At 39.5% G+C, this 27,084-nt stretch overlaps 1 protein-coding gene across 4 annotated transcripts in view; it reads right to left on the bottom strand.

Moving 5' to 3' along the window:
* The window catches only part of LOC113409509 (cAMP-regulated phosphoprotein 21-like), a 146,868-nt gene that overhangs the window by 109,556 nt on the left and 10,228 nt on the right, over window positions 1-27,084 (bottom strand). For 2 of the 4 annotated variants that reach the window (XM_026663511.1, XM_026663512.1), the window contains exons 7-10: window positions 26,390-26,449; window positions 25,276-25,416; window positions 3,299-3,407; window positions 1,341-1,442 (exon numbers count right to left, since the gene is read on the bottom strand). In XM_026663511.1, the coding sequence (XP_026519296.1) occupies window positions 1,341-1,442; window positions 3,299-3,407; window positions 25,276-25,416; window positions 26,390-26,449 (412 nt within the window). The remainder of the gene's footprint in view (window positions 1-1,340; window positions 1,443-3,298; window positions 3,408-25,275; window positions 25,417-26,389; window positions 26,450-27,084) is intronic. The other 2 variants (XM_026663513.1, XM_026663514.1) reach the window with 1 other exon arrangement.

Genomic DNA, 27,084 nt, shown 5'->3' with positions numbered 1-27,084 from the left:
AGACAATACACACTCACATATTTACAGTATATTCTGCTTAAAACAAAGACAATCAGAAGAACTTGTAAGCATCAAGCTTAAAAAAAGTCATCTAAAAGCAACATGATTCCTTCTGTGACATGTGAACAGCTCTAATTTAAAAGGACACTGTCAAAAACAATTTTGCATAGTTTGTTTGTTTGTTTTGCCAGTATGATTTATACTGATTTTGTTGTTGTTGTTGTTGTTATTCAGGGCTGTTCCCATATTCCTTGAACTGGTGAAACCTCCATTGAGATGCGACATGAACCAGGGAAAGAAGCAGGAATGTTCTCTTGGAAGACACTATCCTCACAGCACCCTGTCAGAGCTGATCCATACATCCCACTGGGAAATTATGGGGTAATATAGTGAACCCAGAAAGAAGGGGAACTGGCTGCAGACAGGACCTAATCAATTTATGTATTTAAGGAGAACGGGGATGAAGCCATAGAAGTTTGACATTTGCATGTCTTTACCTAGTAATTTTACTCGGTAAACTTGATTCCCAACCCCCCCCCCCACCCCCCAGTAAAGCTGGGATTATTTTGCCTCTTTTTGTTTTACTCCCTTTATTGTCTTCCAACATCATTGTTTTTGACAGAAGAAATAGAGTTTCTTCATTAACCTATGTTCCCTTTACTACTTAGTTGGTCAGTGCAGCTAAATATTGAAAGGTCATGGATAACCAGTGGCTTTTGATTGTTTTTAATGTCTTGCTTCCAGAGTAGTTGAACTGACAAAAACAAAACAAATAGATTGACAGATCTGAGCAAGTTTAAGCAATGGCAAATATGAGGCTTAAATTAGTTGAGAGTGTCCATTTAAATCTGAAGAAGTGAGGTTCTTACCCACGAAAGCTTATGCTCCCAATACTTCTGTTAGTCTTAAAGGTGCCACAGGACCCTCTGTTGCTTTTTACAGATTCAGACTAACACGGCTACCCCTCTGATATCTGACATTTAAATCACTGCTCTTCTGCTTGCAAGCATTATAATACTGAACAGAACGAAACCTACACTGCGCACACACAAACATTTCCAGAAACAGGAAAAGGCCATTTAGACCAACATGCCTGCCCTGTTTTGGCTAATCTTCCTTCTACCTTCCTCCTTCACTAGAGCTCTCAATCACCTCCTGCTCCAGAAACCAATCTAGGTATCCCTTGAACTCATTTTACACCCTTTGGTTTAATCATCTTTCGCTACCATCTCCAGCTACACAGTGCAATCTTGCTGCAGTGTCAATGTCAGAAGGGGAGGATACTGTCTGACTACTGATAAAGATATGGCACCAAAGAGGCAATTAAAACAACTACTCACATCTTGTGCAAATATTCTCTCCCTCACTCTCTGATACTCCTCTTCTCTCTCTTCAATTGATTTACTTCGTCTGTCATCTCTAAATGGATGAATTCTGTTTTGCTGAGCAGAAAAAAAATCAGGAGGGTTATATAAGTTGAGCTGTTAAAACCTGCAGTTTAGAAACTGTCAGCTAAGAATAATAAATGTTCCCGTAAAAAAAAAAAAAAAAAAAGAAGAAGAAGTACAAAACAGATAGCTTTCAATTCTGAGGGGGAGTGTGAACCACTGTGTTATGCTGAGTACCCTAGGCTCTCAAGCTAGATGCTGCTGGAGTGTTCCTAGATCAAGTGGCTGAAATAAGGTTTTGTGCATGACTTTTGTGAGCCTGCAGTTCTGAATCAAGGCCTCTTCATCCCATGCCTTTTGCTTCTGACTGATCAGGAAAAGGCAGATTTTTTTATCTTCCCTACTGGCTGTGGGGAAGGAAGAGGCACAGAATACCTAACCATCCATGAAGCCAAGCAAAAGCATAGGGAAACAAAATGGTAGGAACTGATGATAAAACACTAAGAACCCTAAAAGATTACATCTATCACGATGATGATAAATTATGCTTTCCAGAATATTTTGCACAAGAGTTTTAACCCTTTCAGTACCAAGCCCAGCCTTTAATTCAACTTAGTGGGGAAAAAGAGCCATTTAAGCCTTTTAATGATCAACATTTTAGACAACAACAGTACATGAACATAATGGGGAGGGGGGGAACACCCTTCATGAAACACCTTGCTTGCAATTAGATTTTAACTGCAGCGCTGCTCCTTCTCCCACACTATGTTTTGTGTATATGATCATGCTGCTTGCCTTTGGTCCGCTCCCACATCCATTACTCACTAAACCTTTTTTTCAAAGCCAACTGAGATGCAGTGTAGCTGGGAAAGCTACTACACACAGCTGAAGGTAAAAGGAAAAAAGAAAAATAGTCTCTAATTAGAAGCAGGAGGCAGAGAAGCACTCAATGGCTTTGAGAGATTCACTGGAATCTATCACAGTAATGATAACCTGAGTGACAAAGCACACACTGTCTTACCTGTAGGAATTTTCTCAGAAAAGCAATTCCAGTGTTACAACCCCTTTTGATTTTTTTGTTTTGTCATGTATACATTTTGCACTGGATTAAAATGATTTTATGAACACAATGCTTACTTTTAGAAGGTTTTTTTTTTAAAATGCTGAATTTCAGTGGCGTGCAAACACACAGCTCCCTGACACTCTCCTACATGTAATGTATCAGACATGTCTAAGATAACAGTGTTGTGTCACAAGCAACACACGGAAGGGAAAAGTTCTGCCACAATACATGCAAAACAAGCAAATAAGTTACATAGACAATAAAATGTGATTGGGACAAGGGAGGGACAGGAACTAAAAGATTAAACTGCTATTTTTTGGGGGGAGGGAGGGGGGGGAGGATCAAAACTTATTTTAGGATGGTTTCAAAATCAACCTGACCTCACTATAACATGTTTGAGAGATTTGTCCTCCTTTATGGCTATCTCAGTTATCTTCGGTCCATACTGATATCCAGATCTGTATGTGTGTACACGTGTGGGTGTATATAACTGAAGGATAAAGCTGTAGGGAGTGGAACAACTGCCATAGTCACACAGACATTTGGAAATGCGACTGACAAAGCCTTCCAACCGCTTGGAACCTTTGACATTCCAACCCCCTTTCAACATGCAGCAAGTCCTGTGCCAAGCAAATCACCCATGCAAACCCACACACTGCCACTGCTAAAGCAACCACACTAGGGCTTGATGCTCTCCACTGTATGCCAAAGAGGAGGAGTGGGGTGGGGTGAGGGATGGGGAAAGGAAAGCGGAAGGGGGGAGCAACAACAAAAGAACAACAATAACATCAGTCAGCCCACCTTCGAAACAGAACAAATTTCAGCAACTCTCGAACCGAGAACCAACCTGATTGTCTTCTTTATCAATACTAGAGTTATCTCGCTTCAAGATAAATCGCTTCTGGGATTCTTCACCTTTTTCATCTTTTAAATGTTCAGAAAACCTTTGCTCTGGTCTGCCAGCAAAGTAAAACATATCAATAAAAAAAATCTGCTTCGTTGGGTTTTTTGTTTGTTTGTTTGTTTGTTTTAATTCTCGGCGCTCTTTGTTTTTCACAGAGCCACTTAGTGCAAAATTAGTTTATATTTGTTGTGGTTGGGAGATACTGACTACAGCTGTCTGATGAGGTTCTAATGCAGCTAACTGTTATTGCTATAAATATCTTTTGTTGTTGTTATGTAGGAAGGAATGTGAATGCAAAGTCTCAGTCATTAAGATACTCAGCCTCATCAACCCCTGTGACTGAAGGACAAGAAAACAAGTTAACATACAATATGTTAATTTGTTCCTTCAGTTGTCCTGACCTCCAGCTAAGCTGCAGCTGAATATGGCTTACCCACATTTATAAACAAGGAAAAACTGATAGAAATATTTTTATAGAACTTCTCACTCCTAATAAATCAAACTGGTAATTGGGGAGGACCTAGTGGTATTTTGTTTAAACAAATAATTATCTAGTGGCTCATAAATGGGGAAATATTTCAGAACAATCAAATAGTATTGATTAACCAATTGATTTTAAACTCATCCAGGCTTTTTTTTTTTTTTTTTTTTTTTAAAAATTTTTTTTTAATTCTTTTTGATTTTTTTTTTTTTTTTTTAAATGGCCAAATACTGCTGGCTAAGAGCTTAACATTTCTAGGTTCAGTAACTGGGAATAACTGCTCTGTATTCTTCTCCACCTTGTATAAAAAGGAAATGCTAAGAAGTGTCTCATGTCCTGGAGCTAACAATTATCAGAATTTGTTTCTTTTAGTGACATTTCATTCTTCTGATATACTTCATCTTGTGTCTGGTCTTAATGTCCTGCTTTTGAGTTGTCTGCCAAGGCTTCATTATACCATAAATTGGTTAACAAAATAGTAATACATTTTGTGATGTGATGACAGACTGCTAATTCAATAGCATCACAATTCTGGGAATACAAAACTTATCTAAAGAAAGGGGCTCATCTGCCCCTCGGCACACGTGTGTTAATTCTGATAGTGTTAACAGGAAATTTATGTTTGTCAGTGAAGAACAGAGTACTTAGGGATCATACACCATACAATGATGCATCCAAACTGTGTGCAAAATTCCCATTGACATGGTGAGGAAACTGGAGACAGAATTTATCTTATCTTGTCTTTTCAAAAATTCAAAAATCAGTACTGTAAAATAATGCCCAAAAATCCTCACAACCTTTTACATTCAAAAATGCTGTTTTAATCCAGATGTACAAATCAACCACCATTTTACTGACACACTGTTCAAACTAACACTCTGCTGATTATAATGCACAGTGTTGGAGTTATACCAGAGTGAAACATAACACATATTTGTGCCACATTACAATTAATTACCAAATGTACAGGAAAAGCTTGTAATGAACTATGGTAAATGCAAAACTCACAAGGCGGTAACTTTCCTGACATGCTTTTATTTATGAATTTACGTGAATTTTGGAGGGCTCCAATAACTTCTGTTCACGGCCTTCATTTTTGTGCAAAGACTGCAATTTGGTTCAGAAAACAATGACCCGATTTCCAGAGATACTGAGCATCCAATAATTCAACATACCTCTACAGGAGTTGTGGCTAATCAGCACCACTGGAAATTGGGTCCATAACATAGAAAGTTTCAGATTCTCCTGGTGTTCCACTTTGTTCTTTTCTGAAGATTTCTGGAAAGTGCAAAGGTGTGTGCTCACTTGTATAGTTTTCTACTGTAATGGACAGTACAGTGCAGTGATGCTGCTTGTAAAGAGAAAGCCTACCAATGTAAATAGGATATTACAGATTATATTCTGCCTTCATTCCCATTAATGGGTATTATACTTAAATTGTCAGGAGAAGAAGAGACCCTCAAAAATTCTGCTTTAAAATGAGCAAGTGAAAAAGTTCAGAGGTTAAAAAAATATATAATCTATCTTCCATAAGTGACAGCACAATTAAAGGACAAACAGATAAAACCATTGCATTAGGACTGGAGGGAGGGCCAGTGTGGAGCTTACAGTTGTAAATCTATATTTTGAGTGTTTCAGTTTGTCTGGGGTTTACTGAACAAAAGAAAGAGGGAAAAAACAAATGATCTAATTGTATCAAAGTCAAGAAAATAGACTTTTAAAATCCATTTGGTAAACATCCTCTGTAATTACTGCTTTATACAAATGTCTTATCCATGTAGATTCATACTTTAACATTCTTTTAATTCTGTATTTTTAAATAAAATACCAAAAATGAAGAGACCACCATTATGATGAAATAATCCCTTGCTAATTCCACCTCTCCACAGGTCATTTTGGGAAGCATGAGTACAAAATATGATCCCAATCCAGTAACTTCATTTATTTATATATTCATTCATTCATTCTTAAAACCACAAAGAAAATTCAAACAGCTTATTTCCTAAATTAAACAAAAATACAAGGCTGAGATATTGGGCCTTGATCTTGAAAGGGGAACTGTATGGGCAGATCCCTGTGCACATGTGGCACCTTACTGACTTCAATGGCACTTCATGTACTGCTGCAGGATCTGCCCGTATGGTTCTCCCTGCAACATCGGTGCCTTGGATGCCAGGTTTCAGCCTAGAATGAAAATGCAGAGGTAAGTTAGAAAATAAAGACCAGAACAAGAATTTCCATAAGAAATGCTGAGGGACAACCTTCATCTCCCAACAGAAACATAACATAAAAACCCTGTAAGATTATTTAAAAATGCTTCTACCAATAAAATTATATGTGCTTTGTTAATTGTATAATGGGGCCAAAAGACCCTAACCTAAACCAATCTACAGGCCTCAGTCTTCAATGAAAATGAACTCTTAAATAAACACCTGCGTTCAGAAAAGAACATTCACAAAAAGGAAGTCCCTGCCCCAAAGGGCTCACACACTAAGTGGACAATATATAGACCAAAGGCCCAGCCCTGTAAGATATGGAATATGGGAATTCTAATGAAAACCAATGAGAGTCCTAGGCACAAAGCTTGAAGGATAAGGCTGCCAATGATCATATGTTATGATTATTTCATTTCATGTTTTATTTACTCGATGGAATCTGGTACATTACTTTAAGAAGTTTTGAGTGAATTCATTGCTCATGAAAGGGAAGGACAGATAACATACCGGTAATTCTGAATCTGAATGTGGGTAGCCATAGCATTAGTACGTTCTGCTAATTCACCTCATTTGGGACCTGAATTGTAACAAACACCTTCCCCTCTCCTTTATGCTCTCTTACACCTGAGTCATTCTGAAGCACAGCCTTTAAAATGTACCAAACTGTGGGGTGGTTGTGGACACATGGGAATGAATTTTCAGTTGTGGTAGAAGCCAACTCAGTTCAAAGAATGGCCTCAATTTGTGAATTCACAATTTTGCACACTCCGTTGCTTGCACTTATTCACTACTGCTTGTGAATATTTGGTGTTTTACATAGCCCCAAGTGATAATGTAAGAAAGTTAACTTCCATTTAAACAAAAAAAGGAAGGGTGAAACACTGACACTGTTTAAATCAATGGGAGTTTTGCAGTTTGGGGCTTCAGTGGGACCAAGATTTCACTCTAAGTTTCTAGCCCAGGGGTCGGCAACGTTTGGCATGCGGCTCGCCAGGGTAAGCATCCTGGCGGGCCGGGCCAGTTTATTTACCTACTGACGTGGCAGGTTCGGCCGATTGCGTCCTCCACTGGCTGCGGTTCGCCATCCCGGGTCAATGGGGGCGGCGGGAAGCGGTGCAGGTGAGGGATGTGCTGGCCGCGGCTTCCCGCCGCCCCCATTGGCCCGGGACGGCGAACCGCGGCCAGTGGGTGCCGCGATCGGCCGATCCTCCCGCGTCAGTAGGTAAATAAACTGGCCCGGCCCACCAGGGTGCTTACTCTGGCAAGCCGCGTGCCAAATGTTGCCGACCCCTGTTCTAGCCCTAGTGACTGCAGAGAAAAGCTTGAAAACGTGACTCAAACACACCTTAAAAGGCTTAGAAATCAACAGACAAATAAAAAAATTTAAATGTATTATTTTATATATATATATTTTAACCCAATCATGTTTGTTTTGGGGTCTGACTCATTGCTTGGGGTTTGCAATACTGTAAAGTTGAAGAAAACAAAGAAGTGTACCTATACCTTGTACTACTCCTTGAGGAAATTTGAAAGGTTATTTCTTACTCAGTATTATTTTTCTGTCATTATTCTCTTCTACTGTAAGACCAAATCAGGACAAGCTGACTCTGATGTACAAACAACATATGTACTATACTGACTAAAATTCTCTAACAAGTTTCCTGTAAATCTATGGAATAATTATTTATCTGTTTCATAGAAGACATTGCTTATTTTTAGCTCCTTGACCTTCAAGTCCACATATAGTATAGTATGTAAACAAAGGAATCATTTCCATTCTAAGGGGTAGGAAAGTCTAACCATATGAAGCAAAAGACCAAAAAGAAAAATATATTGAAAATAATTTTTTAATGGAAGGTATGGCATAAAGGGATAGTATGTGTACAGTATATTTTGTTGTAGGTCTATTATCTGTTATGAATTCAGCACATATCAATTAATTTATATAAAGATACAGATATACATATACACGGCGATTTTAGTGTTTAAAGAAAGGCCCAAGATTGACAACAGTGGAAACCGAAGTCCCCTATTTATTCACTTTATAAATAGAGCAGGGACAGTGGAAGCGCTAATTTACCTAAACCACTCTGTTAACGTGTCCTGTGCCTGACCTTAAAAGACCTATCTCACATTGTCAAAGGATAATTCTGGTTCCATAACCATTTATTCGTTGGCATCTACCAAAGATATCAATGCCAACAAGGTTGTTAATTAATGCCAGGTGCGACAGTGTGCGGCATACTGTGCAGTCCTGTCTTTCCTATTGCTCAACAGCCTGCCATATGAGGAGAGATTAATAAGACTGGAACTTTTCAGCTTGGAAAAGAGACGACTAAGGGGGGAATATGATAGAGGTCTGTAAAATCATGACTGGTGTAGAGAAAGTAAATAAGGCTACGTCCTCACTACGGGGGGTGGGGGGTCGATTTAAGATACGCAAATTCAGCTACGCGAATAGCGTAGCTGAATTCGACGTATCGGAGCCAACTTACCCTGCTGTGAGGACGGCGGCAAATCGACCTCCGCGGCTCCCCCGTCGACGGCGCTTACTCCTACCTCCGCTGGTGGAGTACAAGCGTCGATTCGGGGATCGATTGTCGCGTCCCGACGAGACGCGATAATTCGATCCCCAAGAGATCAATTTCTACCCGCCGATTCAGGCGGGTAGTGTAGACGTAGCCTAAGGAAGTGTTATTTACTCCTTCTCATAACACAAGAACTAGGGGCCATCAAATGAAATTAATAGTCAGCAGGTTTAACAAACAAACGGAAGTATTTTTTCACACAACACACAGTCATCCTGTGGAACTCCTTGCCAGAGGATGTTGTGAAGGCCAAGACTATAACAGTGTTCAAAAAATAACTAGATAAATTCATGGTGGATAAGTCCATCAATGGCTATTAGCCTCTGTTTGCCAGAAGTTGGGAATGGGTGACGGGATGGATCACTTGGTGATTAACTGTTCTGTTCATTCCTGGCCACTGTCAGAAGACAGGATACTGGGTTAGATGAACCATTGGTCTGACCCAGTATGGCTGTTCTTATGTTCTTATCTACTTTTAGTTCTATTCTAATTTTAAAAACTTTCCATAAGGCCATTGTGAAAAATCAAATACAGCAATGCAATTGTGCATTAAAAAAGAGACTGAAATGTACTAAGCAAATGTCAATTTAAAAGGTCAAAGATATAGTATAATTTGTCTGAACTTGTTAAATTCTATGCAGGCTTGCACTTGTGTTTCCTGGTTACCCTGTACATAAACGTGGCTATATTCTTGTGTTGACATGCATATAAGAAAATCCAAAGACTTGGTTAGGAGACAGAATGTAACAACTATGTTTTCATCAATATGACCCAGCACAGGAGTTAGTGCATCTAATTTAGCAGCTACAGGATCAGTCTAAATGGGTTTACTGCCTTGTCACCTTCCTGCACATTAATTCAATTGATGTTTCCTACAATTGTCAGGTAGATCATTAGAGGTGTATCTTTCCATACAACCTTGTACACAATCCAAGGAGTTTAGGTCTGGACAATTATTGCAACTGTATATTAAATCTAAGGGTTTTTATTAGCCAATGGAATCTTTGACCAGGATGCTACAAATCTACTCAGAAGTGTTTATGTATGATGTGGTTTTAGTTGTTTAATGATGGACCCTTATATAAACTATTTTTGCAGTAGGTCTCCTTCCTTTAAGACCTCAGAATATGAATGCACTGTTTGTAAAGATAAATTTACAGGGCTGGCTCCTCTGCTGGTAGAAATCATCAAAATCAATTTCTACCAGAAAAGGATCTGGCCCAATGTCTGTGCTTTGTTTTCTTGACAGTCGCTACTCTTGAAGTACCAGACTGCCCTCTCCTGTGGTAAATCTTTAGGGAAGGGACAAAGGGGTTGGCTGCACTAACACTTTATCATCACTGTGAGATTCCCCTCACAGAAGTCCTCTAAATATTTCTGCCAGTGCAGCAAGCCTGCCTTCTAGCAGAACCCCCCAATCTTCACTGGCGCATTTGCCCTCCCACAACTCCCTGTCAGCACAGCTCCACAGCACTCCCCTAGCTATGGCTGCCACCAGGACACCCTAACGCAAAAGGGGCCCCATGGAAAGTGTAATACAGCTTATTGTGGTACTCCATGGCACAGCAGAACATAGCATCAGGGGTACTCAGCTCCCAGTTTACCCATAGAGTGGGCAGAGACAGCTATATAGTGGAAGTGGATGTCAGATGCTGGAGGACAGTACCAAGCTTCTTTCCTGAAGATGAGAGCGGATACTGGAGGAGTGAGTAGGAATTTGCCATGCCTTCCTCAGACAACATGTGACATGACAGGAAAGAAGGGAAGGAGATAATAGGAAAGAGTAAGGTCCATATGAGTTACTCTCCATCTCCTTTTCTGTAGATGGTCTCAGCTAAACTTTCCCAAACTTTTTTAAAGTTAATAGATTCATAGATTTTAAGATCAGAAGGGACCATTATGATCATCTAGTTTGACCTCTTGCATTACACAGATCATAGAACCTCATTATAACTTCTGGTGGAGCAAGAGCGCGTGTTTGAGAAAGATATCTTGCCTTAATTTAAAGATTTCAAGTGATGGAGAATCCACCTTATCTCTAGAGGTAAATTCCAATGGTTAATTACCCTCACTGTTAAAAATATGTGCCTTATTTCTAGGCTGAATTTGACCAGCTTAAACTTGAACCATTTGATCTTATTATGCCTTTTTCTGTTGTATTAAAGAGACATCTACTATCAGAAATCTCTTCCCCATGTAGGTACTTTTAAACAATTGATCAAGTTATCTCTTAACCATCTCTTGAATAAACTAAAGAGAATCAGCTTTTTAAGTCTCAAGTGTGTTATCCAGACCTCAAGTTACTCTTGTAGGTTTTTTCTGAACCCTTTCCAATTTTTTTTAAACATACTTTTTGAAGACACCGTATTCCAGTAATGGTCTCACTAAGGCTGCATCTACACTACCGAGACTATACCAGCGTGGCTATGTTGGCATAGCTATCCTGGCATAACCCCGTAGTGTATGCAGCCTATGCTGACAAAAGCATCACCTTTCCAAAGGATGGTAGCTATGTTGACAGAAGCTTTCATCTATTGATATAGCTGTACCTACACTGGGGTTAGGTCAGCAGAGCTATGCTGATCAGGGGTGTGGTTTTTTCACACCTCTGACAAATGTAGCTAGGTTGATCTAACTTTTAATTAGACCAAGTCTAATTCTGTATACAGAGGTAACACCAACTCCATATATCATGTTAGCCTGCATAGCTACAGCATTGCACTGGTAGTTCATGTTCAATTATTCAGTTTGAGATACTGGTGAAAGCTCAGGGATTCTTATTTCTGTGCCCTTGGAGTGCTGAAAAATATACTTATCTGTATTTGCACACAGTTAACACAGGGTCTGAACTGTAGTAATTGTATTACGGAACCAGCCCCCTTCCTCCCCTACTTATTTACACACACACACACACACACACACACACACACACACACACACACACTCTTATTTTGCAGTTCTCAATCAAAAAAAAAAAAAAAAGAGAGGTCCTCATCATAACTCCAAAATTGGCTACTGATATTTTCCCTGTACACCTCTGAGATTACTTTGAACACGAGCCTGAAATCCTTAGACAAGACTCCCACTGGAGAGAAGAGACTTTTGCCTGAGTAAATACTGCATAATGAGGCCCATTTTTAGGAGGGAGTAAACTTGGAGACGGTGGGTAAACTCCTCCATGTGGGAGGAGAAAGATGTATAGAATGTTGGTAGTATCATCAAGCTGTTATGTAAGTTTTCTGTTGTGAAACCAGCATCTCTTCTTCCACCAGTGAATTGAGTAATAAGCTTTAACATTACTGTGCAATTAATCGCACAGAACATAATACGTATCAAAACAAATTCTACCAACATTTATGCTGGTTTTAATCTGGAGTAACTCCAGCCGTTGTAATGGAGTTATTCTTGATTTACACCAGTAAAAAGATAGCAGAATTTACCCCTAAGGATTACGTTCTGTTTTGGACCTATCCAGAGAACTCCCCATTGCTTACAAATCTAGGGATATACAGTCCTTCAATTTCAAAGTCAACAATTGGAAGTTGTAAGAAAACAAAGCCCTCATAACTATGTTAAGGAGGTAGCCTCTGTATAATCAGATTGTATTTTTGCTGCAAAATTGCAGCTTTTGAACACAGTTTGTGAAAGAGTAACAATTACCAGTAGCCTCAGTAAAGTAGGTTTCTTTGTTAGACAGCTCATGTCCAGAAATACCGAAACATAATTTCATAAAAATCTGTTCAGACATTCTTAATAGTTGGGTTAAGAGCGTGGAATTATTTTGACTATGGAAATATTTATCAGTTTTGTTTTTAAAGTGCATATACACTTTTTTTTAAAAAAAGATGCTGGAAGTTAACTCTGAAATGAAAGAAGATTGGTTAAGAAATCCAAACACAGACATCATACTGAAAGGACAAATGAAAAAGACAAGCATGAACTTTGGATGTTATGGTACTAGAGACTTACACATTCGGTCAGCAAAGCACACAAACATTCTGGAATTCTAAAGCTTGCCTTACATTGATACAGTACATACATGCTTATTACAAGGCATAGATTTCCAACACTAATGTGACACACAGCTTGTCACCAGTTGCTTTCAAAAGAGGCAACAAACCCACCTTGTGCAGAAAAGATGGTTTAGCACTACAGTGTCTTAGGTAGGCCAGAGTGCATAACATATCACAGAAAATGCTGAAATAAGGATGTGGCCGGAGAAGTCATCCACAAACATCTCTGCACTGTGTGAAACTCTTGTAAAAATTACAATCCATTTTACATTTGCAATGGGAGGTTAAAATAAATGTATTGGATAGGCTACAGCACATTAATCCTCCTAAAATGAATAAATCATGGAATGACAGGCAGCTAGGGCAAGAGTGGTAGGAGAGTGCACAAGGATACATCAGAGTGGATGCAGGATCAGCAGTCTGCAAGCAAATGGAGCAATTGGCAAAATGGTGTTATCCAAATATACCAATAGAAGGGTAATAATATAAGGAGATGGGATAAATGCTGCAGAGTAGATTCAAAGGAGTTGTGTAGATTTAGGGCATTGTTATTCGGGTGTTCAAATGATTTTACTGCATTTTTCCATTATTTGTACTTCTCTTTAATTAAACCAGCTGCTCAGTCCAACATCACATTGACCTCTATTTTGAGGCACAGTAGTTCTCCTTACTTGCACTGTGAATATCTACTGTATCTGCCAACCCTGCTTTATATTTATGCTGGAGGACACCATAAGTCTCTATAGAACAGGAGTATTAAACTCATGTAAGTTTTACTGTCTCTGTGCTTTCCCCTTTGAATCAAAACTCTATTGTATATGGTGCAGAAACCATTTTTGCCTCCAGATCAAGATTTTCAAATATGAAGTCATGTAAATATTTTGTGAATTTCAGCATTTGGAGCTGGTGGAATATTTATCAATTAAACAAGTCACAGCTGAATGATACAAGGCTAAATTCCAGGCCTAACTATGACGGGGCATCTATTGTAATGGAAGCATGCAGCTATCTAAAGTTTACAGTCCTCAAATACAGGAGCCTAAAATCAGGACCTGAAATCCATATTTAGGCACCTGGGAGCAGCAGTTCAACTGATCTTGAAAATCAGACAGGTGCCTAAATATGGAGTTAATCTTGTTTTCTAAAATCTTAGCCTTAATGTCACACGATGACCAATGGGGGATTTCTGTTCTCCTATAATGTAATTCATTTTATTAAGACTTAGAGCACTACACAGTTATACCACCACAACTTAACACACCACAAAGCCACTTAAAAAGGTGTTTAAAGTATCTGAAGGCCAATGACACATTATTAGACTATTTTACAGTATGAGTCACCACATTTCTGGCATGGTGACACTTCAACAGCAAAAGTCATTACAAAGCCAGATATTACCGCAAGGTTTCTGCTGATAGCTTCTGCTCTCTAGTAAAGGGAAAGCCAATCCCAATGCTAACTTGTTAATGTAATTTTTTACTCAGCATCCAACCAGAACTCCTTTCTCTTCATACATTCTTTATTTACCATAAAAGTAATTAAGATATAAAAGCTAAAAATGTATTTCTGTATTTGGCGTTACCTCATGATAGTTTACAAGGTGAACAATGTTATCATCATTAAAGGTAAACATGAGTGGATTCTAACAAATGGTGTTAATTTATCCCACACGAAAGCTAAACCTCTCCAAGGTCCTTCTGCTGGAGATTTGTCCACAATGGCTTCACCTGGAGGGTGGGCTATGCCCCCTCTGCACCCCAACCAGCCTGCGGAGCTGGCTCTGGACTGCTGGTATTGGGAAATCAGCAAATAGCCAGGGCCCATTCATGCAGAGGCCTTGTCCTGCCAAAGTTTTCACCCCATTACTTCATCTAGTCTGACCTCCTGTATGTCACAGGTCATTACAGTTCCCCTCGTATTAAGCCCAATAACTTTTGTTTGGCTAAAGCATAACTTGTATTTGGCTAAATCATATCTTCCATCAAGGCCCCTTCCAGCCTCAAAGACATCAAAAGATGGAGAATCCATCATTTCCCCCGGTGAAGGAAAGTTACTCATTGAGCATTTTGCCCGAGTAAAGACTTCAAGGTTTGGCCCAATACAGTTAGGGAAAAGCATTGACCTCTGGATTCAGTCTATGTGGACCCGAGATACAGTGGAGCTTGTGCAGCTCTGCAAAAGGATTGCTGGATGAAATGCAGGGGATTCAGAGATTATAAGGCCAGAAGGGACCAGTGTGATAATCCAGTATGACATCCTGCATAACAAAGGCCATAGAACATCCCTGAAATTAATTCCCATTTGAACTAGAACATAAATTTTAGAAAACATCCAGTCCTGATTTAACAATTGCTAGCGATGAAAAATCCACCACAAACCTTGGTAAGTTGTTCCAATGGGTAATTACTCTCACTGTTAAAAATTTGCACCTTATTTCCAGTCCAAAATTTGTCTACCTTCAACTTCCAGCCACTGGATCTTGTTCTACCTTTCCGTGCTGGACTGAAGAGTCCATTATTAAGTATTTGTTCCCCCATGTAGGTACTTACAGACTGTGATCAAGCCACCCCTTAACCTCCTCTTTGTCACGCTACCTAGATTGACCTTCTTGAGTCTATCACTATAAGACATGTTTTCTAATCTTTTACTCATTTTCATGGCTCTTGTCTGAATTCTCACCAATTTATCAATTGCCTTCGTAAATTGTGGACACCAGAATTGGACATGGTATTCCATCAGCAGTCACATCAGTGGCAAATACAGAGGCAATATGTCTTCCCTTTTCCTATTCAATATTCCCCTGTTTATATATTCAAGGATTGCATTCGTCACACTGGGAGCTCATGTTCCACTGATTATCCACCTTGACTCCCAAAGTCTATTTCAGAGTCATACCCTATATGCCATGGGACTTAGTTCTGTGCCCCCGGCAGCGCACAGCAGGAAGTGGGGTTTGGGCAGGACAGGCTGAAGAAGAGCAGCAACAGGATCTGCTGCTCCATGGAGCCACCTGCCATTGGCTTGTAAATAACAAGGTTTCAGTATAAGTAGCTGCAAAGCGATTCTGCTGCCAGTGTGACCAGACACTGGGGGAGGCAGGTAATGATTCAGCACCTGTAGAACACTTTTCCCTCCCACCCCTCTGGATTGGATTTAACCCTTAATATTTACAATTTCTACCTAGGTTGAACATTTTGTGCAGCTTCAATTTAGTTCCAGCTAATGGAGGCTCAAATGTGGTAGCACAGCTTATTACAAAATACATTAATATTCAATGTTAGGTATGTATCATACCTTATAAGCAGCTGAACATCAAGATGTTGCATAACCGCAAATAAATACTTCAAATGACATTCCTTATCTAACTAATGAATTCAAGAATTAAATAGGAGAGAGAAAAAATTAATCAAAGATCTGAAAACCACCAATAATGGCAGCATACTTCCCAAAAGCTGATTGGCTAATGTGGAGACCATTAGTTCTCTAGAAATGCCCTGAACATGAAGATAAAAACAGTGTTACATAATAAATTCATGTGCTTAGTTCCACTTCAGGCCATGAATAATTTCTCCATCATTAGACAGCCATCAGAAGCCAATTCCCAAATAGCTTTTGGCTTGGATGGTGGAGCTACCTGTTAGTAATCTAGCAACTTCCATGTGACAAACCTCCAAGTCTGCCATGTGAACACAGGAGCACGGTTCCCCTTTGCCTATAGTGCAGAAGTAAGGATTGCTCAAAGGAAGCATTTTTCTCATGCCTGGTGTATCACATCGTAGAGATGCACCACGCATTCAGACTTCATAACTCCAGCACCAAAATAGAATGGAGAGGGATCCACCCACTGATTGAGGTACCCACTTTTGAAAATGGACTCCTGCATTTAAGGAAATTACTCCACCCATTACTGAATCAGAGTGGGAGTAGGAAATGCAGAGGCCATTTTGAACCTCCAGTTCTACAGTACCCTGACATGAAAGTGCAGCAGGATTTAAACTGGAAAAATGTCATTATCTGAGCTGGGATTTGGCTAACCACTACTTTTCCAGACACAGCTAAAAACTCTACTTTTACCAAGAATGCCACGATCTTTTTAATAACCACAAATAGTAATCATAGCAAGTCTGAGGAGTTTGACTCATCCAAAAGACACCACGTCACAAGAAGAGCACCCCCTAACACCACACCAGGGCAGTGGTTAATTACTGATTCGAGGAAGAGAGTGTCCCATCTTCCAAATTTGACCACGCATCTACACAATTCCGAGTTCATGACAAGATTAAGTGGTGTGACTGCAAGGATTAACAACAGACTAATACTGTAGGTGTCCTTTGATTTATGTTTAACTAATACTTCATTACAATATAAAACAGCTATAAAATACATGTCCACCTCAATTACAAATTAGTTTAGATAAATTATATTAGACTGAAAATTAATAATGGAACCACTAGAAATGGTTCATTAACCCTAATGTCTCATTTACAGGAAAATTCTGTCCTTGGATGCATGCACATAGCTCTCACTGACTGGAATAAAAATTGCACATCGTAGGGCCAAATTTAGCTCAACACACAGTTGACAAACCCTTTTTCTTTGTACGTCTTCCTTGCAAGAATGGATGCAAGACTCAAATAAGAGATAGTCTGGTGTGAAAAGCAGTCCTAGTTCAAATATCATTAAGTTAAAAAAAAAAGTCAAGAACAGTTTCAAGAAAAATTACATATGTAGTTTCTTCTCCTAAATTGTATTGTATGAAGGCTTCACATTACAGTGTGTAACAGTATTCAGTCAAAAACAAGTAATGTAATAACGAAAACTAATGCCTATAGTATGATACATAATGTAGTGCTGAAATCCATGACATGTTTATTAGCTTAGTCTGTGCATTTTTTAAGGAACTGGGCATTAGGAGTTATTTGCTTCAGTTTCCCCATCTGTTAAATAAGGATAATGACACTGCTCCTCCTCTGTAAAGGGCTTCAAGCTTTTTGGATAAAGAGCACTAAATATTTTTATTATTACTCACGAGTCCACTATTGAGACAAATTACACTTCCAAGTCACTAATAGTCATACTTTTCACCAAGTCCCTGATGATTGTACGGAAAATGTCTATGAAATAAAATCCATTTATTGATTCAAAGCGACAGCATGAAGAAGACTCAATGTTGTAAACATTACATTTGTTGTCTTTATTGTTTTATTGATTTTTATCCTATTATTGTTGGGACCATAATATGAGTGCTTTATGTATTAATAAATATTAAAATAAAAAGGAATCATCTCAGCCAATGAGGTAATAAGGACGCTATTATTTCTCAGATATGTCATTCCCTTGTACTCTAGTTGTGGATGTCTGATGCATAATCACTGCACAGATATTTCTCAATACCAGTGTAGCATGTGAGTCCTAATTGGGCAACAATGACTGTTAGTCAGAATGCAGGGATTTGCTTTATCACAGTATAATTATATCTCAGTAATAAAATAGCAGTCAAAATATAGCCAACACTGGAAAGAGAAATTCTTGCAATGGGAGACTTTGTATGAAACTAAAATAAATTGGTTCATAGTTCCTTGAAGTTACAAATCTCGGCCTACAGAACCTCAGACACCACACAAAATAAGAGAGATGTTTGCATGTATATCCTCCTAGATCATGGGTCATATTACAGTGAGTCTAACTTCATGAGATCACTGCCTTGATCGTGTTCTACTTACAATAGAGACAATATGATTTTTTTTTTAAAGATAGGTGCAACAAAAAGTTTGCAGAGTTAATTGTGCTGTGTTCCAACAAAACAATGTTCACGCCTTATCATTGAGGTTTACTCATAACTAACAAGACATGAGCATTCGCTTACACAAATATAAGATTACAGAATATATACCTAGCTGAAAAAGAGCTGCAAACATTTTTGTTTGTGTCAACTTACTTCTAACCTTCCCCCCCCCCCCCCCGGCAAATGCATTCTTAAAGAAACAAAAATCAGTCAAGGGGAAAAAGCACATTTTGATGTATACCCTGGAAGTCATAACTTGTGGTTACTGAGCCTATAATGTAACCAATCCCACCATTTCAGTACAAAACTAGTATCTTTTAAATCCAAATATGCTTGGCATGCCTGGATGCAGGGGTGGGGGGGATCTCCATTAAGAGCTAACCCATGTTGTTGAAATTGCCTGCTTTCACTGATTGCCATTTTATAGGGATGTCTTAAAGATTCTATACTATTTGCAAGAGCCATATCACAATAAAGGTTTCCAAAAAAAAAAAAAAAAAAGCTCCATGTACCTATATAGACACAAAGAATGTCTTTAAATGCAAAGCATATATAAAAAGCCTACTGAGGGCATTTCTATTTTTTGCAGGTGGGTTAGGAATGGGCAATGTCATGACTGTATTTGTGACTCAAGCCACTCAGACACAGAGAAAATAGATGGATAGAATATGACACAGATAGTACGTATTGTACAGTATGTATCATTTTGCTGACACAGTTTTTAAAAAGAAACTCATGAAATATATACAGCAAGTGTTAATACTACTCCAAGTTTTGGATGTATACTGAAGACACCAAAAACCTTCCAACAGGGCTACTATAACATAGCATTTCTATAGCAGCAGAGTAAAATAATGTAGAGTAGAACAAAATATCAATAGGCTGCTTTACTACAAAGGTTAGAAGGTATGCAACACTGAAAAGGGTTTACAAAATCATAAGTTTTAAGATTCACAAGATATGTGCCCTTTGGTAAGCTCTCCAAATGCACAAGACACTTTCTAAACACAATCACTGTATTTTATTCACACCCTACATCCTGAATGCTGAGTAACTCTGCTGTATGTATGTGCAGGTATGTATGCAGCTGTGTGTGTGCATCCGTAAAAACATATTTTGCACACACCACATGTGAGGATATCCATATGGCAAACTGAAAAGCCAAATTAAAATCTGTATTTATCAAGCACCTTTAAACACATCACCTGCATTCTCCCCACTTATCTATTTCCACTGAGATAATCAGTCTGAATATACAGACAGAGATATGTACAAGTACTGACAACAGCTGCAAGGCTCTCTTATCTAGTTCTATTTTTTTTAAATGTGGCATGTACAGAATAAAGAGTGGCACATGCAGTTTTTGTTGGCACTCATATCCTGCATAATACATTGTCTCCATTTCAAATGTATGGTTTTATCATACTGCACTGTCGTGTTCACATTACATTTTGGTATAGCTTTAGATAGATGATAGACTGACACAGATGACAGACAAATATACATACAATGGGGTCACTATAGCGATATCACAGTTAGAGTAAGATATTCCATACTAAGCAACATTGTGACCATCTCCATCTAACGTTCGGAAAAACTTCTGTTCTGCATAATATTTCTCACATGTACTACTTGTCCAAAGGTAGTTTTTTGGAAAGTTTTTAGATTTTAATTAGACAGGCCATTTTTAACTTTTTTTAAATCCAGTCATAATTCAAAGCATTAATGTAGAATATTAAAATGTTTTAATCCACTACTCCTTTATCGGAACTAGTGCACTCGCCTAGTTTTATCAAATTTGGATGCAAGAACATTTAGTTATAAGAAATGATCTGTCTATGCACATTAAAATTTCCATGAGAAATTTGACTAATCGACGCTTTTCTTCTTCTTCTTCTTTTTTTGTAATAAGTAAATGTATGTCCTTCTGCATTACAAAGACAGCCTTCAAAATGTCAGATGATAACTATGGTCCAAACCTCCATTAGGGTCCACTAGCTTGGACTTCAATGGAATGCTGCTGACGCTCAGGAATACACAGCAGACAATTCAAATCCCAAAGAGAATTGGGTGCTAGGAATATATATTTGCCACTATAATTAAAAAAAAAAAAAAAAAGCAGCACAGGTTGCGCAGGCAGCAGCAGAATATTCACACAAAAATCACATTTTCTCCTGAACTCACACTATTGTAGCTGCTTCCCCCCCCCCACCCCAATGAAACTAGCAGCCTCCAGAGCTCCTTAAATTCTTGCCCCTGAGGCAGGCACCTTCATAGAATCATAGAATATCAGGGTTGGAAGGGACCTCAGGAGGTCATCTAGTCCAACCCCCTGCTCAAAGCAGGACAATTCCCAACTAAATCATCCCAGCCAGGGCTTTGTCAAGCCTGACCTTAAAAACCTCTAAGGAAGGAGATTCCATCACCTCCCTAGGTAACCCATTCCAGTGCTTCACCATCCTCCTAGTGAAAAAGTTTTTCCTAATATCCAACCTAAACCTCCCCCACTTCAACTTGAGACCATTACTCCTTGTTCTGTTCATACACACTCTCTCTCTCTCTCTCACACACTCACGCACCTTACTGTGGGCCAGGTGATAACATAAATGTATGCTTCAGAGGAAGGTAGAAAACTTCAGAGAGTACAAGTATGGAACAAATTGCCCAAAGTTTCTTCTTAACCCCAAGTAATTGGTGGGTGGTTTATGCCCATAAGCATGAAGGTTTCTATCCCATTAAATCTCAACTGGTCCACTAAGAGGCAGAAGAGAGAGGATGCGACCATATCAGAATGTTCACCCCACCGGTACATGCTGGTAGAATCCTCATTCCCCTCTTGTGGGGGCCAGGCAGCAGCAGAATATTCACACAAACCCTCATTCAGCAAGATGAGTAAGCAGTAGCACCTTCGCCCACAGCAATGACTTTCCATCAAACCCACCCACCCACACTCACAAACACATGATAGCAAAAGATTTTTTTTAAAAAGGTAATAGAATCTGTGAATTCTGGAAGTACTTATGACAAGCTTTCTTCCCTATTCATTGTGTCAGGCTGTGGTGCTTTGGGATTCAGAATGTGCTACCAAATGAGCATGTGAAAAGAGGAAGAAGCAGCAGCACATTACTCCAGAGCTCCAGCTTCCTTTGAAGTGCATAGCTTTTGGACTTTCTGGACTTCAGGTTAGGCCTTCTCTATCATATATGAACTTACATATGTAATATAGTCAACATTTATTTAGGTTTAAACTACAATTAACATGAACCACACTAAGCAATTTTTCCATCACTTTCAGAAATGCTTCTGTTCTGGATGCTTTACATTGGGTAGTTAACAGAGTCAGAAGGTTCCAAGAATTGAGTTCTGGTTCTGAGCCATGTAAAACTCTTCCCTCTGAGAACACTAGGTTCTAACATATACAATATTGGGATCTTTAAAAATCCTGGACTCTGCAGAATTTATTACTATTGTGACCATTGCGGGTTATGCCAATGGAGCTAATGACTTTACTGAAACCTGGAATATGGAGCTTATGGCAACTACAAACACTGAAGGCAATACTGGTGAAGCTTATAATTAGGAAATCCGCATGGATTGAATGTCCAGGCATTCAGTGAGTATTATCAGCTGTAAATTACTTCTCCTCTGTGCTGACTCTGGCCAGTAAAAAGACGGGACAATAAAGGCTCTATCCAGTCCTCACCATCTTCCCACCCATTTATTCTGGGATGGGAGTAAGTGGACAGGTAGCCCTGCTTATCCCTGTGCAGTCAGACCTAAGGTCTAGGTAGCCCTATGGAAGGATTCAAGGGCTGTTCTTACTCTCTCTTGCTTGTTGATTGTGTAGCCCATGTCACAATCTAACCCAAAGGGTTTGATCCTGCTCCCATGAAAATCCTATGAGAAACTTCCAGTTGATAATGGCTACACAGATGGCCAATAGGGACTTCCAATATCCATTTTATTAATTTATATCTTATACATATTTAAAAGAACATTTAACTGATTCAAAACCATCTATCTGTTCATACAGCTAATCTGCGTAGCTGCTTGTTTGCTATTACTGTTAGTTTGTTTTAATGTCATTCTAAATTTGCAGTTTTTCCATTTAAAATACTTGTGGGAATACTATTCCTCTACAATAACAAAAGTGATTTCAGTTTATATAAAGATCCCCCACTTTTTCATTATTTTTTTAAATCAGACATGGTGTAATTCCTTCCTTCCCACTCCACACAAACTAATCACGCATCCTGTTTCTCCTGATAATAAAATCCCAGACTCAGTCAGAAAAAGAAATTTTAGATGTCTCCTGCATCTGGGAAATTAAAAAAAAAGACATTTATAAAGCCTCATTTTAGAACTGTATCTTAAAATATTATAAATATACTACATGCTGCATGGTAGAATAATGTGTCTTTAGGGTTAGGCTATCCCCCTCCTTAAATAACTATTTAAAAGAACAAAAACAAACAAAATTCAGTTTTACTTAGTGCTAATGAAAGAAACTAGACTGTGACAAGGCAGAAGGCTGGAAATTTCTGTTTCTCTGTGGAACAAGTACACTATGGACAGTGGCAGGACAAATTTTCCCACATGGTTCTATCTATGTGCCTTAACTATGACCTGCAGGGAGCACCTCCAGAGTAAAAAGGGTACTTCAATCTGCAAGACCATTCAGTTTTTGGCCTCTCTGCTCAGCCTGCCAGCAAAGGGGTCAATTAGTGCCAGTTGCGACGCTGGCTTTGTAAACAATTTAAATGATTCTCCTTGTCTCTCCCACTAGGCCATGAGCCACAATATCCAATGTGAAATCACTCAGACTTTTCACCTAAGCTGTCATATAAACTTTAGACCACTGTTTGGAATTCAATTCCTGTTGAGAGTGTGCTTTGCAAGGCAATATAAAGCAGCTCTAGTGCCACTGGTCTGCAAGGTGCATGTCAAGGCAACCGATTGAGCCCAAAGCACAAAAAATACTGTCAGTGCTAGCCAGAAAGAGAACTAAGCTGTGAGCGAGATTCTACTGCTCTTGTTGCACTGAGGGGTTGATGCATATGTGAAAAGAAAAGGATAACTGGAAACAAATAGGAATGAATAAAACCAATGAAAATGTAAGGTTTTTTAGGGGCTGCTCCAAATTTTTCTTAATTGAATTACAGTAGTGGTATGCCGGCTCTCTCTCTCCTCTGACTCCCTTACACACACATAAACATATGCCCCAACCAACACACACACATACACGTGTGCACACGCACAAATGCAGGTAAGCTGGAAAGGGAAATCTTATATGAGAGTGAGGGCGCTAAAATCAGGCCCTGAGAAGCCTGTAGTACTTGAATAGTGTGCTATGAAAAAAGTGATTATGATGAAATGGTGTCTAGCAAAGACCTACATAAATTGTAATTTTGTTATTTCTTATTCCCTGCAGCTAAATCTGTGTACGTTTCCTTTACCCCAGGGGTGGGCAAACTACGGCCCGTGGGCTGCATCCGGCCTGACAATCGTATTAATCCGGTCTTCGAGCTCCCTCTGGGGAGTGGGGTCTGGGGCTTGGCCCGCTCCAGCCGGAGAGCAGGGTCAGGGGCCACTCTGTGCGGCTCCCGGAAGCAGTGGCATGTCCCCACTCCAGCTTCTATGAGTAGGAGCAGCCAGGGCACTCCGCTCTGCACGCTGCCCCCACCCCAAGCACCGCCCCTGCAGCTCCCATTGGCCAGGAACTGTGGCCAATGGGAGCTGTGGGGGCAGCGCCTGCTGACAGGGCAGCACGCAGAGCCGCCTGGATGCGCCTCTGCGTAGGAGCCAGAGGGGGGACATGCCGCTGCTTCCGGGAGCTGCTTAAGGTAAGCACCGCCCAGAGCCTGCACCCCTGAGCCGCCCCCCACCACTCCAACCCCCTGCCCCAGCCCTGATCCCCCTCCTGCCCTCCAAACCCCTCAGTCCCAGCCCAAAGCCCCCTCCTGCACCCCAAACTCCTCATCCTTAGCCCCACCCCAGAGCCTGCACCCCCAGTCAGAGCCCTCACCCCCCACACCAGCCTGCAGCCCCCTTCCACACCCTGAACTCCTCATTTCTGGCCCTACCCCAGAGCCCACACCCCCAGCCAGAGCCCTCACCCCCTCCCAGACCCCAACACCAATTTTGAGAGCATTCATGGCCCGCCATACAATTTCCATACCTAGATGTGGCCTTCGGGTCAAAAAGTTTGCCCACCCCACTTTACCCACTGACTATCTAAGTCTAATGGATATTTTTAATTTCATAGGGACCAAACAGTTTTCACAGCCCCATTACAGATTTATAATCCAGAGAGAATGATGATAAAAAAGGTTTAAAGTTAGAAGGGGGGAAAGCTACAATCTGTGAAAAAAATAAACGGTAGCAAAGGGGAAAAAATCTGCTGCAAAATAAACAACTCAGTAGGCAGGAGTGGAAACTGCAAAAAAGAAGAAATAGAAAGAGGGAATAGGATATCTTCCCAGCATCTTTGGGTTATTTAAAAGTACCTGTCCTTCATAACCTGCACAGCTCCAGGCAATGTGTTAAGCAATAAATTGCTTTCTATAGCTATGTGGTGGTGTTAGAGGGTCAACAAAACATTCCACTCCAGAGGTACTATATAAATTTCTTGACTCGAAACAACTGGATTGACTCATTTCTATATCTTTCAAATCCTCATACAATCTTCCAAGGACAGACGTAATGACACACTACACCAGAATGAGTGATAAAATAATGCTCAGCGTTACAAAAATGGAATTTTGAAACACCATGTAGCCAGGATGCAAACTGATCCTTATGAAAGGGAAATAGGAAAAGCACAAGGCTAGTACTTACATTCTAGTATTGCTGGTCTTGTTGATAATTACAGATTTTCCAGTTTGATCTACATTGTGATCCATTCCAAAATAAGCTGCCACTCTGTGCACTAACATCCTCTGATATGACGACATCTGAGGGAACTTTTTATAGTGATTACTGAAAGAAAATATCACACTGATTAGTTAAATGATCATCTCTAAGATATAATATAACAATACCTTTTAAAACCTGATGTAATTATTTTTTCCTCTGTTCATTTATACAGCATACATGTATGCTGCAGGCAAGCAGACAATCAACTACAATGGCTGGTTTTTAAAAAGTGCTGGATATATTTATAGGCAATAATAAAACTGATACTTTTACATGCTAAATTAAGGTAATCAAATCTCATATTTCACGGCATCAGCTGACCGCTGCAGGGGTCAGGTAGGACTAACTTGTCATACACACTTTCGCCCTATATACAATGTTGCACAAATGGCTAAGGATATCATGAAAGTTTTATGCCTTCCTCCAAAGCAGCAGATACTGGGTAATGTTCAAAACACCAAGGGGCTATTCTAGTACAACAAATCTTCTTACTTCTCTCTATTTTAAAATGTCTATTTTTCCCCTCAAAAGTCAATCTGTTTGTTTTTAACCAAGTTGCAATCTATAATTTTATTATAAAATGTTGAATATGTGAGAGCAAAACAGGGTTTTGTATCCCTTCAAACAAAAGCTTATTTTTCACCACATTAAAGATACTTTAGTGCACAGAGCAAATTGCGTGACATAATATTTGATTATATATCCCCCTCTAGAGATACATGGTTTATATCCTATGCAATGAAAGCTTTACAATTATTTTTGGGCATAACTGGAACCAGCTGGAAGTCATTAGAGAACTATAATAAAAATGAAAAGCCTTGCTTTTTGTTACACCTACTGCAGTGGCTCCTCCTGACAGCTATTAGAGAGGAATTTAGGGCCTGATTTTGCAAGGTACTAAACTCCAGCACAGTGTAGGATGAGCCTCTAAGTAAGCATACATCTCATAAAAATATAGTACTTACATATGCTTTATGCAAAAGATATATGTGGCATGCAAATATGATAAACTAACCAAATACTGAAATTAACTTACTTGTTGTCACTAATAAAATCTATAATTTCCTGTTCCATTTTTAAGAGTATCATTCTGTCCCTGTAAAAATAAACAACGATTTGAAGAGTCAGCTACGAAAACCATTTTTAGATACTTTTATGATACTTCAAAAACAAATTATGGAAGTTTCCCTTTATTTAAAAACGATGTAAATATTTTAGTTAAAACGCCGACCTCCCTTGCGTTGGTGCAGCTGGGGAAAGAATCCAGTCTCCCCTTCTCCCCATCCATACCAAAGCAAGGTAAGATATGGACTTAAATCCCTTCAGCATTAGGGCTCAACCTGGCAGCACTCGCAGCCTCAAAGAACTGCATTCAGGTGGCTTGTGGAGCGGTTGAATAATGTTGGTATTTCTTTTTGGAACCAAAGTAAGCTGTAGAGGTAGTTGAAAAACTTCCATCACAAATTTTTTTGATGGAAAATCAGATTTTTGACTAAATCCAATTTGTCATAGAAAGTGTGCACTTTCTGTGGAAAATTTCAACTTTTTGTCTAAAAATCAAACACCCCAAACTCAAAATAACCACCTTCCCTGGTGCACCACTGTGACTCAGCACGAGGGGAGACCATGATGCATCGTGGGACATGTAGTCTGACCAGGGAAGTCATTGAGAATGGGGACATGAGGCACCCAACAACACCTTCCATGAGGAACTGCTGCAGCATTGCCAAA

The sequence above is a fragment of the Terrapene carolina genome, unplaced genomic scaffold (assembly GCF_002925995.2).
Source record: "Terrapene carolina triunguis isolate 2854851 unplaced genomic scaffold, T_m_triunguis-2.0 Scaffold33723, whole genome shotgun sequence".
Classification (NCBI taxonomy): domain Eukaryota; kingdom Metazoa; phylum Chordata; order Testudines; family Emydidae; genus Terrapene; species Terrapene triunguis.
The sequence above is the reverse complement of the archived record's forward strand: the minus strand, read 5'-3'. Positions and strand labels throughout refer to the sequence as shown.